Source organism: Myotis daubentonii, chromosome 2 (genome assembly GCF_963259705.1).
Source record: "Myotis daubentonii chromosome 2, mMyoDau2.1, whole genome shotgun sequence".
In the NCBI taxonomy this organism is placed as follows: Eukaryota; Metazoa; Chordata; class Mammalia; order Chiroptera; family Vespertilionidae; genus Myotis; species Myotis daubentonii.
In genome coordinates, this window is record NC_081841.1 from 191391952 (window position 1) to 191409479 (window position 17528).

The window sequence follows — 17528 nt, forward strand, 5'->3', positions numbered from 1 at the left end:
AGTTGTATTTCCAACAGGTACAACAAACAAGAAAAATCTTTCTAATTCATGGAAGGTAAACCTGGGCATGCAGAAATGTTATGGACACACATTTATATTGAGCTGTGAACACTGCCCTCTTACATTCTCTCCTTTTGTTAAATGGCCAATCTTCAAAGTAGCAATACAGGAAAAACTCCACCTTCACTGCACCAGAATCCTCCGGGCACAGTACCACCTTAAGTGAAGGTCTCATCTTGAGGTGCTTTCAGCCATAAAAAAGAAAACATGTTAAAGAAAGTAAACACTCGCCTACAAAGTGGTCTCACCTTCGGTTCTAGCTTTCTTCACTTCAAAGGGTTCCGAATCTTCCAAGCATCTCTTGCGATTTGTTCCCATACTAACATGATTAGGGAATATATTCTGATGGCCCCCATTTAAGGTGCCATTATTATAGAAACGGTTCAGATGACAATTCTGGAGGTTCAAGAGAAACTGGGTACATTCTTGGAAACCCTGGGTATGAGCAATGTCTGCTGCTGTCAGGCCACTGGCATTTCTCAGGCTGCACAACACAAAAACACTGAATTACATCCCATTAGCATTTTCAGCTGGTGTCTGCTCCTGCCGAACTGACTAACTATCTGAAGGTGATATGAAAAGGTATATAGATTTACAGCAAGTCTTCATTAAAGAAGGCATTACTCATCCTAGCTCTGTAACTAACTTCTCTCTTATGCACATTTGATTACTAAGCAAGATTTGGGCGATAGTAATTTAAAAATCAATATAGTAAACTTTAAAAAAAAGGCATCTTCCTATTTAACTTCTCAAAATCATTTTTTGTTAGTCTGAAGAACCTAAATTTATGCTAACTTCAGACTTAACCTGAACTCTATATTATCGGCACTTAATTTTAATAATCCATTCCTTTAGCTTGAGTAAAATCATTAACAAACAAACATGTACTGAAATTGTCCATGGCATTCATAACAATCGGCTTCCTAAAAACAAAGGTATGCAATTGCTTACCAACAAGCCAGATTTTATGTGACACTATAAGTGGAAGTTTAGAAGGATGTCCTGACATTAAAATAATTTGTCATTAGGCTGGAGATGTGAAAAGCTGAGTTGTGGTTTTTTTTTTGGCCTTGCTTAGGAAAACTTGAAGGAATTGTCATTCTAGAGCAGTGGTTCTCAACCTTCCTAATGCTGTGATCCTTTAATACAGTTCCTCATGTTGTGGTGACCCCCAATTTCATTGTTACAAATTGAACATAATTAAAGCATAGTGATTAATCACAAAAACAATATGTAATTATATGTTTCCCGATGGTCTTAGGCGACCCCTGTAAAAGGGTCATTTGACCCCCAAAGGGGTCACGACCCATCGGTTGAGAACCGCTATTCTACAGCATTATGAGTGGACTAGAGGCCCAGTGCACGAATTCGTGCACCAGTGGGGTCCCTCGGCCTGGCCTGTGGGATCACGCCGAAATCTGCTCTCTGACACCCCCCAAGGGGTCCCAGATTGCGAGAGGGTTCAGGTCAGGCTGAGCGACCCTACTGGTGCACGATCGGGACCGGGGAGGACCGCAGGAGGGCTCCAGGGTATGTCCGGCCCATCTTGCTCAGTCCCTATAGGCTGGACCCCAGCAGCAAACTAACCTATCAGTTGGAGCATCTGCCCCCTGGTGGTCAGTGCATGTCATAGTGACTGGTCAACCAGTGGACTGTCTGCCTCTTGGTGATCAGCGCCCATCATAGTGAGCGGCTGAGCGGCCTTAGCTTATCATTAGTATATTACGCTTTCATTGGTTGAACGGACAACCGGACAACCGGACCCTTAACATATTGGGTTTTTATTATATAGGATATTTCCTGTGAAAGCCAAATATTATTCTAGGAACTCATGCCCTAAGGCTAAGAATTCTACTACTGAAAAGCATCAACATCTTATGTGGTTAATATCACAAGTAAAGGTCTGATGTCTTCTATAGTAGCTAAGATTCAAATTAAAGGAGGAAGTGGTGGTGTAAGTGAGAGATCTGAATAAGATGAATATAAAAGAACCAGTTGAGCTTGTAGATCTTAATTAGGAAACAATAAACATTTAGAGAACAAAAGCAACTCCATGTTGAAGTTCCCCTGGAGAACAAGAAAATACACTGCTCTGTGAAATAAATCTGTAAAAAAAAGCAAAACAGGTTGTTAGCTATAGGTTGATAAACTGAAATTGCAGAAATACCAAACAGCAAAGATATCTCCATATTTACTCAGCAAGCTATGCTATGAACAGAGCAAAGGTATGATCAAATAAGGCTTTATTTTGTGTAAGTGAAATAACCAATGCAGAACTTTTGGTTCTTGTTTCCTAGGTTAATATTAATGCCAAAAAAGAAATTTTTTTTTCCAGAGAGAAAACTGCCGAATCAGGGGCAAATAAGGGTCTTTCATTTTCAAAGATAAAAATAAGCTGTGAATTCATATTTCCAGCCATCATACTCATAACGCTCCACCTCAGAAACAAAAAATCTATATATTCTTGGATAATCACTAAACATGTCTTCACTTCTTAGAAGAAGACATAAAGAAATGTATTATACATTTTGAAGAAAGGCAAAAGCCCAAACTCAATTTTATCAGATATAAAAGAGACAATTCTTACGAATTCCAGAAACCAACAATATTTTCTTAAACATTGAAGGCAGTTGTGTGCGGCTACTGGGGACTAAAATTGACTTTTTAATTTTACCTCACGGATGTGAATTCTGATAATATTATTCTAGAATTCTTAATGTTTTTATTTTGATACATAAATTAAATGGAAACTACTGAAATTTGGGCAGAGCAAATTACATTTATACAAAATAGTATTTTTCATTTTTAATATCAACTTGTTATTCAAATGTAACTCTAATGTGTATAGCTGGACTATTTTTAAATGATGCATTTCATTTTTGGAAGATATCACAAGTGAAGATGGTCCAGAAAGGTCTACTTCTTCAAGAATGTAAACACAAAAACAAAAGTTGCCACCTGAAAAATTTTTTTTTAAATCTTAGTTTTTCCAAATTTGAAAAGATGAAGACCCAGAATGTAAGCAAACTTTATACAATGATCATTTCTACAGGTAAGTATGGACTTGCTCTCTGAAATCAAAGAATACAGAAATGAGTTGATACTTAAAATTAGAATAGAGTTGACAGTAAAGATTACTCCTTAGTGGATCACAGAATAAAAAAGAATAGTACATAGATTTTTAAAAATGGAATCTACAACCATAAATGCCAGTTCACCAACGAAAACTTGTGTAAGGAGCATGCCAACATCTTGAAGTTGCTAAAAAGACTAACATTCAAAATACACCCAATTCCTTTACTTTTCATTCAGAAACTTAACAGTAGACTGAATTTAGGCTAGAATAGCAGTTTACTGTTCTTCCAAGGAAATAGAACCTTAAAGAAAAATAAGCAACAAATTAGTGCCAATATCCAGAGATCCAGAGACCATAGAGAATATAAGTGTTTAAGTGGGATTGTATGTCTTAATAAAAGACCTAGACATCACCACCCTACCTCCTCCCTTATCAAAAGTAGTCAAACACTTGCACATCACTTGACTGAGAAAGAGCCAACCAAATGTCCAAGTTGTGTCAGGCATTATCTTCAAAACTCAAAAGAAGAACTAGAGCCAAACCGGTTTGGCTCAGTGGATAGAGCGTCAGCCTGCGGACTGAAAGGTCCCAGGTTCGATTCCGGTCAAGGGCATGTACCTTGGTTGGAGGCATATCCCCAGTGGGGGGTGTGCAGGAGGCAGCTGGTCGATGTTTCTCTCTCATCGATATTTCTAACTCTCTGTCCCTCTCCCTTCCTCTCTGTAAAGAATCAATAAAATATATTAAAAAAAAAAGAAAAAAAAGAACTAGAGCCAACGCATGCTATATACTCCCTATGCATGGACCAACCAAGTGAGAGAGAACAGTAACAAGTCAGACTGGTTCCTCACATAACTTTGGGGAACCAGAAATTAGAGTGATCCAAAAGGGAGGTCTACATATTCTATAAATGTATGGACAGATATGATCTGGTGCACTTGATGACTGTGGAAGAATTGGGAGGTTATAGTTTTGGCGATATCCCTACAGTATTATAGGAAAAAGACATAAAGTATCCTTTCTCTACTTCTAGGGAGCTATAGAAGATTTCACCTATATTATTTCTCAAGTTACTAAGGACTGAATACTGGTATACACAATATATAGTTTACTTTAATAGACTTTATATTCCTCTGAAGCAAAACATCTGTTAACACCTGACATTGATACACAACAACCAAAACCACTATTCCCCTCTTCTGCCTCTAATGTTTTCCTTCCCATGTTCTCTCCTACTTACTTACATTCATTCCTCCATTCTCTACCCCTGTGGAATGTTTAACTCCCTAATTCTGCTCTCCTTACATTTAAAAACTTACAAGTGTCTGCTCAATCACAGAATGCACATTACAAAAATTGACAGGAAAGGAATATTAGGGATCAACTAATTTGGGGGGGGGGACTTTTCTTTTTCTTTAAAGGGCTAGAAAATAAATATTTTAGGTCTTAGAAGCCACAAACTCAATCACAACTACTCTGTCATTTTAGCCTGAAAGCAAGCCTCAGACAATATATAAACTGAGCTTAAGTGTGTATTAGCAAACCTTTATTTGTATTGAAATTAGAATTTCATATAATTTTATGAATCAAAATATTATTCTTTTGTTTTTTGATCAACCATTTAAATATGTAAAAATCATTCTTAGTTTATGGGCCATTCAAAAACAATCAGCAGGCTGGATCTGTTAACAAACTAATCCTCTCTATTCTTAATAACTGTCTATGACAGCAGTTCTCAACCTGTGGGTCGTGACCCCTTTGGCAGTCGAACAACCCTTTCACAGGGGTCGCCTAAGACCATCCTGCATATCAGATATTTACATTACGATTCATAACAGTAGCAACGTTACAGTTATGAAGTAGCAACGAAAATAATTTTATGGTTGGGTCACAACATGAGGAACTGTATTTAAAGGGCCAGAAGGTTGAGAACCACTGGTCTATGGGTTCCTGAAAAAAATCTTTCTAGTAAAGACTTTTTCTATTTTATGCACTATTCAATTCAAACAAAAGAAAACCTGTCTTTATAGGTCTTAATTCCTCAAACCACTTTTTAATGTTAAATAAGTAGAGAGGACTTTCATATGAACTATAGAGGCTGAAAATCACATGGGTTTCCAAATAAAAACTGGAATAATCATTACATGGTACCATTCTCAAAACACTTTAATGTTTAACAAAAGCAGCTCAGGTCTTTCAATTCTTTTTTCATATAAGCTGTCCTATTTGCTAATAAGCATGTCTCAAATGTTGTTTTAAAATTTTGTTTTAAGAGTGGAATCACCAATTCTGGTTATATATCATCAATTTATTAACCCTTCAAACTCTATTTATAGTGTTCCAAGTTTAAGTAGGTATTAAACCTAAGCTATCCCGTTATTTTCCTAAAACTCAATGGGAGTTGGGCACATGAATGTGGCTTAAGATTGACAGGTTCTATAACAACTTCACATGAAATGTGGTACTTTGTTCTTTTAGAGTACTTTTTAAGCAGTCAAGCTATCACCTTTCAATTAATCCATAGTATTCACTGTGGTGTGATAGGCCACACTGCACTAACTGCTGGCCACTCCTATGAACCTCAAGTGAGGTACTGATAAAGACAAAAGTTAATCTGAACTGCAGTCTTTACAATATCTGGAAGAAAATGTTCAAAATTGCTCTCTAAAACTTTATTTTGCATGAAAATATTTAGTATAGACATTGAACTAAATCTTTTTAAATTTGGCACCTTTAGTTTGATGCACTTGGGCACAGAGTACACCTAGTCTAAAATTTTTCTTTGTCCATTTCTGAAAACAGAGGACCCACATGGGACCAAGTTGTTCTATAGCTCTAGTTGACCCTCTCCGGTCCTAATATCCACTTTAAAAATCTTTGAAAATGAGGAAAGATTTAAAGAAATCAGGCATTCATCAACTTGATGTTCAAATCGGGTCTAGTTTGTTAAAGTACATGAAAACTGACGTTATCAGATTTTCAGGCTGGTAAGATCAATTTGCTACTACTTATTATGGAAGTGATCTGTAGGTTCTAGTTCCTGTAACAGTCAACATGAAACGCCATCTTTAGGCAGACCACCCATTTTCTCCAATGGTTCTTAGTATTCTTTCAAAATTGGAATATGAAAACATGGGAAGACATAGACTAGCCTGTAGTATGAATTGTTTGCTCTGCTAAATAACTGGGAAAATCAAACTGGTATTTTTTTTTAACTTTGCTAAAGTTAAAAACATGCTTATATAGTCTACTAGAGGCCCGATGCACAAAATTCGTGCACGGTAGGGTCCCTAGGCCTGGCTGGCAATCAGGGCCGATCTGTAGGGTGACTGGTAGGGCCATTTGGGGGCCCCCACTGGCACCCACCTTGGCCGGCCTGGTGCCACCCACTCGCCTGCCTGCCCCCTGCCACCACCGCCTGTTGCCTCCCTCTGCGGAGCAACCAGCTAACCTGGGGCCTGTGGGCTGGGGGCAGCTCCTGCGCTAAGTGTCTGCCCCCTGGTGGTCAGTGCGTGTCATAGCAACCAGTTGTTCTGCAGGTCGTTCCACTGTTCAATCGATTTGCATATTAGGCTTTTATTACATAGGATTTTTCTGTAATAAAATTCTGAATAGAATATTGAATTTATTATACCTAAGAATGTCTCTTCAAAGAACTTTAAAACAAATTCCACTCTACTGCTAGCCAATCCCCCATCTATTTTCCACTTATAGTGTCACATGATTAGAATACGTGAGAAGCCATTCTAGTAACAGTTTTTATTTTTAATTTGAAAAACCACGGATCAGGAAATACCTGAAATATAGATTTTAGAATCTGAGTTGTCACATCACCTTCAGGATGTTTTCTTTTTGTTAATGCCATGTGACAATAAAAGATAAGCACAGTTTTTATATAAATAATATTTCTGTTAAAATACTGATCTCAACTTAACTATTGTTAGTTTACAAATAAAAAGGTAGATATCATAAATTAGGGTAAGCAAAGCATGCAAATCTAAAGAATCTATATCTGAATTCCTAGATTAGCATTAAAACCAATCACCGCAACAAATACCTCAACAGTATGCCTCGTGTGGAGAAAGGAAGCCATACTGAACATTCAATGCCACAACTGTAAGGTTTTCGGAGAAGCACCTGTGGCAGTTTCAGCAGTTTCTATATGGAATGCTCCCCCTTTCTAGGATTACTTGAAAAAATCAATTCAATTCGAATTACGTAGCTGTAAAACATTGACATGTGTAGTTTTTACAGATTCAGAATCTTCTGTGTGATTTAAAACGGGCAATGGTTCATAAAACAGGAAACTTAAATAATAAGGGATCACATATTTGCAGGCAACATTTGGATTAAAAATACATATACATACATGAAGTGCAGAAGCACACTTATTGAGCATAAGCCATTGTCATGTGACCTCCTTGACCAAAAGCTATTGCTCTAAAACACTGCCTCCTCAATCACTTCTAATAATTTTTAGTATGAAGCCAATTTATAATTATGTCAATATTTCAACAAAATTTAATAGTATGGACTAAAAACCATTAACTCACGATTCTGGTTACTTTAAAATTTGGTATGCTGTATCTCAAATACATTAGTAACTATTCCTAGATGGAAATAAGCAAATACATGGAATCATTAAAAAAAAAAAATTAAAAACATTACTAAATGTCCATTTGTACAAACAAAACATTAGCAAACATCATGAGATTTCTTCAGTAAAAGAAAAATGTATATTTTAACCCTTTGGTATCCAAATTCTTAATAATCATGAAAACTTTCTTAAATATACTCTTTAGGTAACAATAGGGAGACACTATTTTTTAAAGTTTCTATCTTTAAAAATTTGGTGCCAAGTTTTCATTTTAAGTTCAACACTGATGAAGGTAGTTTTACATTGCAACTGAACCCCAATTATGTTTGCATACATTAAAATATAAGAGTATCATTCAAATACGCTGATGAAATATTTAACATGCTCCCACTATATTTTAGCAAAGGTAAAATATATTTGGATTTAGAAATCATTGGTTTTATTTGAAAACATTCTTTGTAAAAGCAGTGGTTAAACAAATATTAAAACCTATATATTACTCAAGCATGAAAAATAAAATTCTGAACTAAATTTGTCAACAACTCTATAATACTGTCCAGTCCAACATCCGCTCCTGCCCAGGAGGCAGAACTTTGATAGCTATCTCAGCAAGTTAATTCCTCCATCTTGTGCATAACACTTTAATAAAAGAAAAAAAAAAGACCCAGGAAATAGTAAGATCAGACAAGTTTGTCATAATGACAAATAAGTCACAAATTTCAAAGTAAACCTGGGTTATTTTGTCAAGGGCAAAAGTTGCAAACAAACTTCTTGCACTATTATTAAAAATATGCTTATCACATGATTTGCCCTAATAAAAATTTTGCTTCCAGAGAGGGGCTCTATAAACAAATAAAGGTGGGTCATAAATATGGCCACCAATTATGAACCAAACTAAACTAACTTCATGTCAATGAAAAATTCCTAAAAGTTCAGCAACATACTTTTTTGGGCAACATTAAAAAAAAGTCTGTTAAGATCACTTTTGTTATTATAGGCAACTGTGCCTGTTTTCTAAATTAGGCAAGATTTTTTTAGAGTGAGTCACTGAGCTTGTTTATATAAGGCTATAGAAGCTTCTCCAGCTAAGTTCTTCTAGGGATCACACTAATTAAATTAAAATATATGTAAGCCCATTTGAAGATCTGGTTGCAACAGAATTAATGGATTCTACAGAAAGCTTTAAGACTTTGTCATACCTAAACACTGCCACCTATATAATGTAGTATTAAAATGGACTAGCAAATTTGCCTGAGATGCAAGTAATTCTGGTTTTACTCTAACTCCTGCTAACTACCTCCACCACCACCCCCTTTTCACTCCAAGGCATTAAAAAAGCTACTTTAATATCTGGTTGATATGGGATCATTCTCAACTTCAATCTCTCAAGAAAATAAATACAAAGTAACCAAAATTAATTGGTGCAAAAATACTAAACGTAAAAATAATACAAGACTCAAAATCTGCACTTTACATTGTTAGTAGTAAAAGGTCTGCTTCATTATCAGCAGATAGTGTTTTCAAGCATCTTTTTCTGAAATCACATTAACACAACTTATATTGTTACTAATTTGATCACAAAAGAACAAGGCAACAACTTTTCCATGTCAGTACATGCCCTTCTTCCACTCAAAAATCCTAAGTGTGGAGTAGGCAGCATTCAAATATTAGCTGCAATGAAAAACCGAACTGCCATACAAGCAAAATTAAGGATGACCAACTTAATGAAAGCCCCATACTTATCATACTTGAGAAAAAAATGAGAATGAGAAGCATTTGTAGAGGTGTAGATCATTTAAGGTACACAAACATTTAGTCTGGTCATAGAGCTGATGTAACCTTGAGTATTTTTATTTTTAGATCTGAATAATAAATGGCAAATAATGACCATCATATATGATAAGTAGAAACAAAACCTCACATGAAAAAGAAAACTTGGCACCAAAACTCAAGATGTAAAGTAAGAGAAGAAAAAGAAACTCCATCAATATACTCACGTGTGGTGCTAGAAAATGTAATACGATGCACAGCAGTTGACATGCGTTATCTTACAGATGCAGCCTACATTGACAAGTTAGTTACATAACAAAGCATTCTAGCCACAGATGTGTGGTATAGCTGCCCTCACCACTATCTACCCAATGACCAAAAAGCAGCAACTTAAGACTTTGGCCACTTGATGCAGCTGATATATAAAAAGCAAAGTAGAAATTAAAAACAAAATTATTAAATCCCACCAAGTGTTATAAAATAATGATGTAATTTTTAATCTATTCAGGGGAAAAAATTATATTATCTCCTAAGCATTATGGCATGTAATATGAAGAATTAATAATCTGGCCTGTCCTAAACTGGAAAAAAAAAAAAAGTAACTTTAAATAAATCATGTGCCCCTTGATCTTAAAATAGAAAAAGGCATTTTATTTGCTAGAACTATACTTTACCACATGAGCAGCATTATGCAAAACAAGTAAAATAGGTCTAAGTATCGTAATTTGGGGGAATCAAGCTATTACTTGTTGGTAGACTAAAACTTAAAACTACAAAAATGTGCAGAAAAAGTATCAAAAAAGCAATTTACAATTTAGCTTATTGTCAAAACTGACATTTTATCTAGATTGTTAAAATTAAATAACCCCACATATAATTACAATAAATAATGATTACTGTGCTCTATCTCCAGGCCAAAGACTTCTACTTTTAAAAATTGCTTTTGGCTAGGTGGTTCAGGCTAAATATTTCTTCTAAAAAATATCTGAAAGTTCAGTCAAGGGAAATCACCATAATGCAGGGTCTCGAGGGAATGGCTCTTATACTGAAAAACAGACTGGCACTTGAGGTCATGCTCAGTCACAATTGGTGGAAAAAAGACACTCGAGGGTCCTGTAACCAAGGACAGAATAGTAAATAAAATGATCTCATTTTAAAAAGACACCTATTAAAAGGACATAGCAATAGATATTTATTGGCTTAAAGGATTAAGCTATCCATTAAAATGAATAAAACTAACATTTTAGTAATAAAATGTTCAGGACCAATTAAGAAAATTGTTTCGAAAATAAGTCATTAAAAAGATCAACCTCTAATTATTTCAATAAGTGACAATTAAGCAATCTAATCAATTATTTTATATGACTCTGTATTTTATAACCAAAGCTTCTGTTATTAAAGATAGTTTTTAATCTAAATACAGCTAAGAAAACTGCATATATATCTTTGCTTTTAAAGTAATCCATTGAGAATTAACTCAATGTTTTTAACATTGTATAATATGTATTTAATTGTTTTTACATTACCTCAAGTTATAACTATATATGAAATCACAAGGTACTCTGAAAAGTAACAGTTAAAATGCAAGTCATATTTATAAAACTAAATCACTACATAAATGACCCAAGCCCAACTAATGACTAATCTTAATACTAAATCAAACAGAAGCTAAGATGCTAAAAGCCCAACGACAGCCCCTGGTATTAGACAGGTTTTGCATTAACCTATATGGTTTTGCTCTCCAGGGTCTATTTTCAATATTTATTATAATACAGAGTCAAACAATGAAGTGGAAACCAAAGGGTTAAACTAAGTTATTAGTTTTGTGGGTTTTATTTCTCTCAAAGTCTAAAATTTCACATCGCCAATAGAATAAAGTGGCTTGTAATTAATTTTTATGAAATATTCAAGACACTCAAGATAAATCAAAAAAGCTGATATTATCGTAGTTATTTTGGTTATTACAGCTATATAGCTTACACTCAACATCTAAGGGTGAAAACCGCATCCATTTTGTTAATGCTGTGAACTGCAGAAGAAAAATTTTTATCATATAAATCTTTAAGAAAAAGCAAATACAAATGAATTTACTACCTAAAATAAATGTATTAATGCCATGACTAGCTAATTAATGATTTACATACAAAATAACACTTAAAAATACACTCAAATATTTTGTTTTACCAAACTACAAATAAGCTAGTTGATGTAAACTGGGCCAAAACAAAGATATTCTAAAATGCCATCATATCAAAAGCTCAGAGAGATTTTAAAGTCTTTAATGTAAATAGTTACATTTTCCAAGGAGTTATAAAATCATCAAAAGTTATAATAGGCTTTAAAACATAATGTTCTCACATCTGCTAAAAGATGAAGAAATAAAAATTTAGAAAAGCTAATTGTCTGCAAGATTTTTTTGAGCCAACAGGCCTGAAAAATATTTTAATCCAATCCAAGGCCTTTGTTTCCAAATTACTCCTTGGCAAAAAAAAGTTTGAAGACTTGCCCATGGTGATATTGTTAGTGGCAAAGTTAATGATGCTAGGTTTCAAATTTAATCAGTTAACTGTTCTGCCCCTTCTGTTGGTCAACTTAACCCACACAATTTTGCTCACCAAAACCAACTGATCTAAAAAGCAAAATTATATTACTAACATTAAAAACAAAGTTCAGGACTTTGCTTGCTCGAAATACTGTTTCTAAACACAACACCCTTAACTACATCTTGGCTGGGAAGAATAAACAAAGACACTTACTCGATGTGAGCCCCGTTAGCTACCAGGGCACTGATGCAGTCTAGGCTCCCAGAGCGAGCCGCTTTGTGAATGGGAGTCTCACCCTCACAGTCCTGGAGGAAAAAAAAAAAAAACAAACACACAAAAAAGGACACATACCAATATTCAGATCCAACAAGATTTCCACATTTTACACATATATAATACCTTAATCAATAAAGAGAAAATCATTTAAAAAACAAACAAAATAAAATGCATTACGACTTCAAAAAAAAAAGATTTCCACATTTTAAAGTAAAATTAATCAACATGCACCATTTCATTCATCTTTGAAATGAAACAATATGGGAAGCCAGATTTGAAGCACAACACAAAGAAATGCAGATGTGAAGAGAATGTAAGAGCAGCGCAGGGTAGGGGCACACTTTGGTCAAGGAGAAGCGACAGCCCCGCGGGGCCTGCACAGCAGTGACAGCATGTACGCTCTAGACCAGTGGTTCACAATGTGGGCACAGCCCCAAGGCAGGCAATCTGATTTTTAAGGGGGGCAATTCGAGAATGAGTTATCAACAGCAATTTTTTTGCATTTCTTATGGTTCTAGGGGCCTCATATACAATATATAAATATATACTGTAACATATTTATGCATTTCAGTTCTCTATTATGTTTTGAAACTTTATTTGCTATTTTTTCCTATCACTTCATATTATTATTTTTTAAACAATTTCTTAGTGATTTCTTCCTCAGTACTTCAACTGTCCTTTCATTTTTTTATTTTTCTCTTTCACAGATGCCATGTTCTTTGGAAGCTTGTTTAGACTAAGTTAATGGCCTTTTAGGCTTTCTCCACGTGAATAGTTCACTTTTTGCATAAGAATTATATGTCACAGGTGGGGCGGGGGGGGGGGGGGGAGGATCAGGATTTTAGAGATGCTTAGGTGGAGCATGGCCAAAAAAAGGTTGGGCCAAGAAATATCACCAATATCGAACAGCTAGTCTAGTTTACCCATATCTACCACAAGGCTAGCTTGATTCAAGACATCACCAGTTTCTCCTTTCGATTTTTTTTTTTTTTTATCTTGAACTTGAATTTGGACTACACTGTAGAGCTGGGGTCACCAACCTTTCGGAACTCAAGGACCACCGGTTGGTGACCGCTGCTGTAGAGAACATGGTTGAGGTCAGAGTCAAGAAATGATGGGAAGGGAGAACATAAGGGTCAAACATAGCCAGCTCGTATAGCACTCAGGCTGTTTGTGATGAGCAAATCTGTCCAAGGACTTTGAGAAAGGCTGTATTAGAATCAGATTCATGCTTCAGAAAACAATGCTGGAAGAGATAGTGGAAGTGAGCAGACTCAGAGAAACAATTCAACACTAATGTATTAATCCAAAAAAAGGATGAATTAGTTTACACTGCATGAATGGAAAAAATTTGAAACACAACTTGATTTAAAGGTTCTCATGTAAATTAGAGATAAAGAAAGATACAGAATCAAGAGAAGTTGTTTCTACTAAAAAAACTGAGATAGGACTTTTTGACTGGGAAATTCCAAGTGGCTAAGCAGCAACCGTTCCTGAATCAATAACACTTCAATGTCACTGGAAACGGAACTTGGCAGAAGACTACCACAGAGTTAAGGGATAAAGATATAAAGCAGAAGTGGGGCAACTTTACAGCGTCTGATTTGGAAAATAGCTCATTCATAAATTCAGTCAATATTTGAGCTCCTCACCAACGCATATTAAATTACAGGGGGGAAAACTGAGGTGAGGGCGAAAATAAAAAGAAGAGTGGTACATTATTGTACAGAAAAATGTAATATGCTAGACCTGACAGTTTAGTGATGTTTCAAAAAAGTGTGTACATTTATTTTAAGATATGTTCAAAAGTGATATAAAAGTACACAGAATAATCCCATTTTTCAAGAAACAGAGAAAACCATGTGGTTCTATAAGGAACTAACAACTGAACTCAGATTTTTAAAAAACAAAAACATAACCCCTATCCTCCCCCAAAATGGGTAAGGGTGGGAGGGGTACATAATAAGGACAAATAAAAATTTCAGACAGGTATTGCCAGAAAAAATAGAACTGAGATTTAGATGAGGTTTTGCAAAAACAAACAAACACACAACAACAACAAAACCCACAAAGCAAAACAACAAAAACTCTCAGGGAAAATAAAGTTTTGTTTTTAGAAAGCTACCTTTGGAACAAGAAGGAAAAGGATTTTTGCTACTATTTCCAGAAGATGGTGGGATAGTAACAGATGACAAGAGCAAAACTACCTGTTCTGTGTTACACAAGGAGAAGATCATTAAACTGGGAAGGGCAGAATAAATACTACTTAAAGAAAACTGTAGCCAAGAGAGTAAGAGTAGAGAGCCATTTTAAGGTTATATTTTAGCCCAGTCACATTTTAAAAACATCAAATAGTTTGTAGTGTGGTTCTGGGAGTATTGTTGGCAAACTCTTGAGTAATAAAGGAAAGCGGGAGAGGTTACTAGAAATCTGAAGACGGACAAGTCACCTTGAATTTTAATAAAGAAAACTCTTATTTCTAATCTAGATACAAGAAACTATGGAAGCAACATCAAATGCCAGCAAAATTCTTGAAGGGGTATTAAAGAGATGACTTCAAACACAAAAAATGGCACCCAGGGATAGTCATGACAGACCAGCAATTTTTAACCCGTGCTGCAGTAAGTTTTAAAACATGAAATACCTGACTATTTAGTCAGAGGCACTGACCTCTTTTCCCTTAGATTGTAAAAAACCCCACCACCAACAAAAAACAAACAGCCATCAGTGTAAATTAATCAAAATTATACCTTTTTTGGGTCAGATCGGCAAAAGAAATTTTTGGTGTGTGGCAGAATTTTAGCAATTAGTTTGCGTGCCATGAAATGAAAAAGGTAAAAAATCGCTGCTATAGACTTACAAAAATAAATCACTTAAATACTAACTTCACTTACTTTGTGTAAACTTAGAACACTGAGCCAGACAGTACACTTAAGTTCTGGAAACTCCTTATGTTGACCTTAGAGATGGCAGAAGATATTATCTACTAATGTTGAGAAAATGGCTAGTCATTAACATGCTAAAAGATTAGAACAAGAAGATGGGTTAAAACAAAATGTCAAGAAATACTATGCTAGGTTCAAAAAAGTTACACACACACACACACACACACACACGAACAAATAAAAGCCTAAGAAAAACCTGGACCTGGTTTTAAAATAGTTTATCTGGAAAGTGAAGAAAACTACCTCAAGATGGATCAACAGTGTGTTGGGGAAGCCAACTAAAGGGCTACTGGGACCTCAAGGGGCCCTGGGTGCCTGTCACAGCAGTCCCAGTTACCTAACAGAGCAAGACAACATCTGAGATTCAGAACCAAGTTCAACATCAGACCACAGCCAACTGAGATCCAACAGGAGCAATGCCAGGATGCTTAAGAAATCCAAGTGGCACCCTTGACATGGGAGGACTTGGGGATATTGAGCCACGTGAACAATTAAAACAAGGGAGGGTTATAAGGAGAGAGTGGGATTTGGGGACTCTGGCCCTGGGAGCAAAGTTTAGGAGACATTTCCACACAGTGCTAACTAGAGCAGCTCAGAGGAAGGAGTGGGGGGCACAAACTTGTTACCTATGGAAAACAATGAGCTGCTAAAAACATTACACGAAAAGGGGGATTATTTCAGAAAGGTCTGAAAAGTAGCGTTAGGCAATTGCTTTAGCTGTAAATTAGATTCTATGTAACAATTTAATGGAAATTAACATGTAGAGTATTCTGTACTTAAATTCCATATTAATATTAAACATTAATTATTGCCATTTATGGATTGTCCATATTTTATTGATAAAAAAGGTTGAGCCACAGACCAAGAATATTACTTGCCCAAGGCCAGAGAGATGAGGAAGCAGAGTGTGGAATCAAGGCTTAGTTAGTGCCCCTCCTACTGGGATAAAGGGGGAGGAGAGAAGAATGCAGGACCAGGAATGAGACAAGTAGAGACAGGCAATGCCTACAGCAACAACAGTATACAGTTGCCAACTTATAACGCCTGAATAGGTGGATAAAGTAACAAAGTTGTCCAGCCGGTGTGGCTCAGTAGTTGAGCGTTGACCCACACACCAGGTCAATGGTTTGATTCCCTTTGGGGCCCATGCCCAAGTTTCAGCTCCATCCCCAGTGGGAGCATGCAGGAAGCAGCCGATACATTTTGTTTGATGATGTTTCTCGTTGATATTTTTTTCTCTCTCCCTTCCTTTCTAAAATTAATAAAAACATATTTAAAAAATTATTTTAAAAGTAACAAAGTGGCAGAGAAGTCTGTATATATAAAGGCATCCTGTGTGGAGATATAAGTTCCAGTTGAGTAACAGAAACAGGTCTAAAATCCAGGGCTCTCCCTTTACTGTCCTCACGACTAAAAGTCTATTACGGAGAACAAATTACCCCTCTATTCCTCAAGTCCCCTTTCCCATCAATCCTTGTGTTAAATCACTGCTAAAATACTTTTCCTCAATTACTTGTTTTGTAGGTGGGTATCTGTGTTATCTTTAGGAGAGGGGCTTGCAACTACTTTATTTCTGGCTATCATCAAAGGATGAATCTTAGGAAAGACAAAAAAGCAGAAAAGAGGAAATAAAAGTTACTTTGCACAAAGTGGACCCTTGATGATTATTAGTAGTACACCTAATTTTTGGAAACTCCTTATGTTGACCTTAGAGATGGCAGAGATATTATCTCCTAATCTTGAGAAAATGGCTAGTCTTTAACATGCCAAAAGATTAAAACCAGGAAAAGAATATAAAAACAGGATAAAGGAGAAGAAAAAAAAGCCCATGGCACAAGTCCCTTAGACCAGTGGTTGGCAAACTGCGGCTCGAGAGCCACATGGGGCTCTTTGGCTCCTTGAGTGTGGCTCTTCCACAAAATACCGACTTCTGCGCATGGGCCACGAAGTTTCAATCGCACTGTACGTGTGCGCCAGCACATGGTATTTTGTGGAAGAGCCACACTCAAGAGGCCAAAGAGCCGCACGTGGCTCGCAAGCCGGTTTGCCGACCACTGCCTTAGACGAGTCCAACCTGGGGCAGGTGCTGAAGACTGGGGATGCTCCAGTCAGACTATCTATGGAGTCTTTTACAACCACAAGCCTGTTTCAGAGAGTTCCCAATAAGCTAGGCACTCTTCTGATGGGTTCCTCCGCTCCCCCTCCCCCAACTCATGTGAAAATACTGAAAACACACCATTAAAAACCCGGCATTCTGCCCA

At 36.1% G+C, this 17528-nt stretch overlaps 1 protein-coding gene across 3 annotated transcripts in view; it reads right to left on the bottom strand.

The window, feature by feature from the left end:
• ANKRD10 (ankyrin repeat domain 10) overlaps positions 1-17528 on the bottom strand; it is a 36335-nt gene that overhangs the window by 13108 nt on the left and 5699 nt on the right. For 2 of the 3 annotated variants that reach the window (XM_059685110.1, XM_059685112.1), the window contains exons 3-4: positions 12260-12351; positions 309-562 (exon numbers count right to left, since the gene is read on the bottom strand). In XM_059685110.1, the coding sequence (XP_059541093.1) occupies positions 309-562; positions 12260-12351 (346 nt within the window). The remainder of the gene's footprint in view (positions 1-308; positions 563-12259; positions 12352-17528) is intronic. The other variant, XM_059685111.1, reaches the window with a different exon arrangement.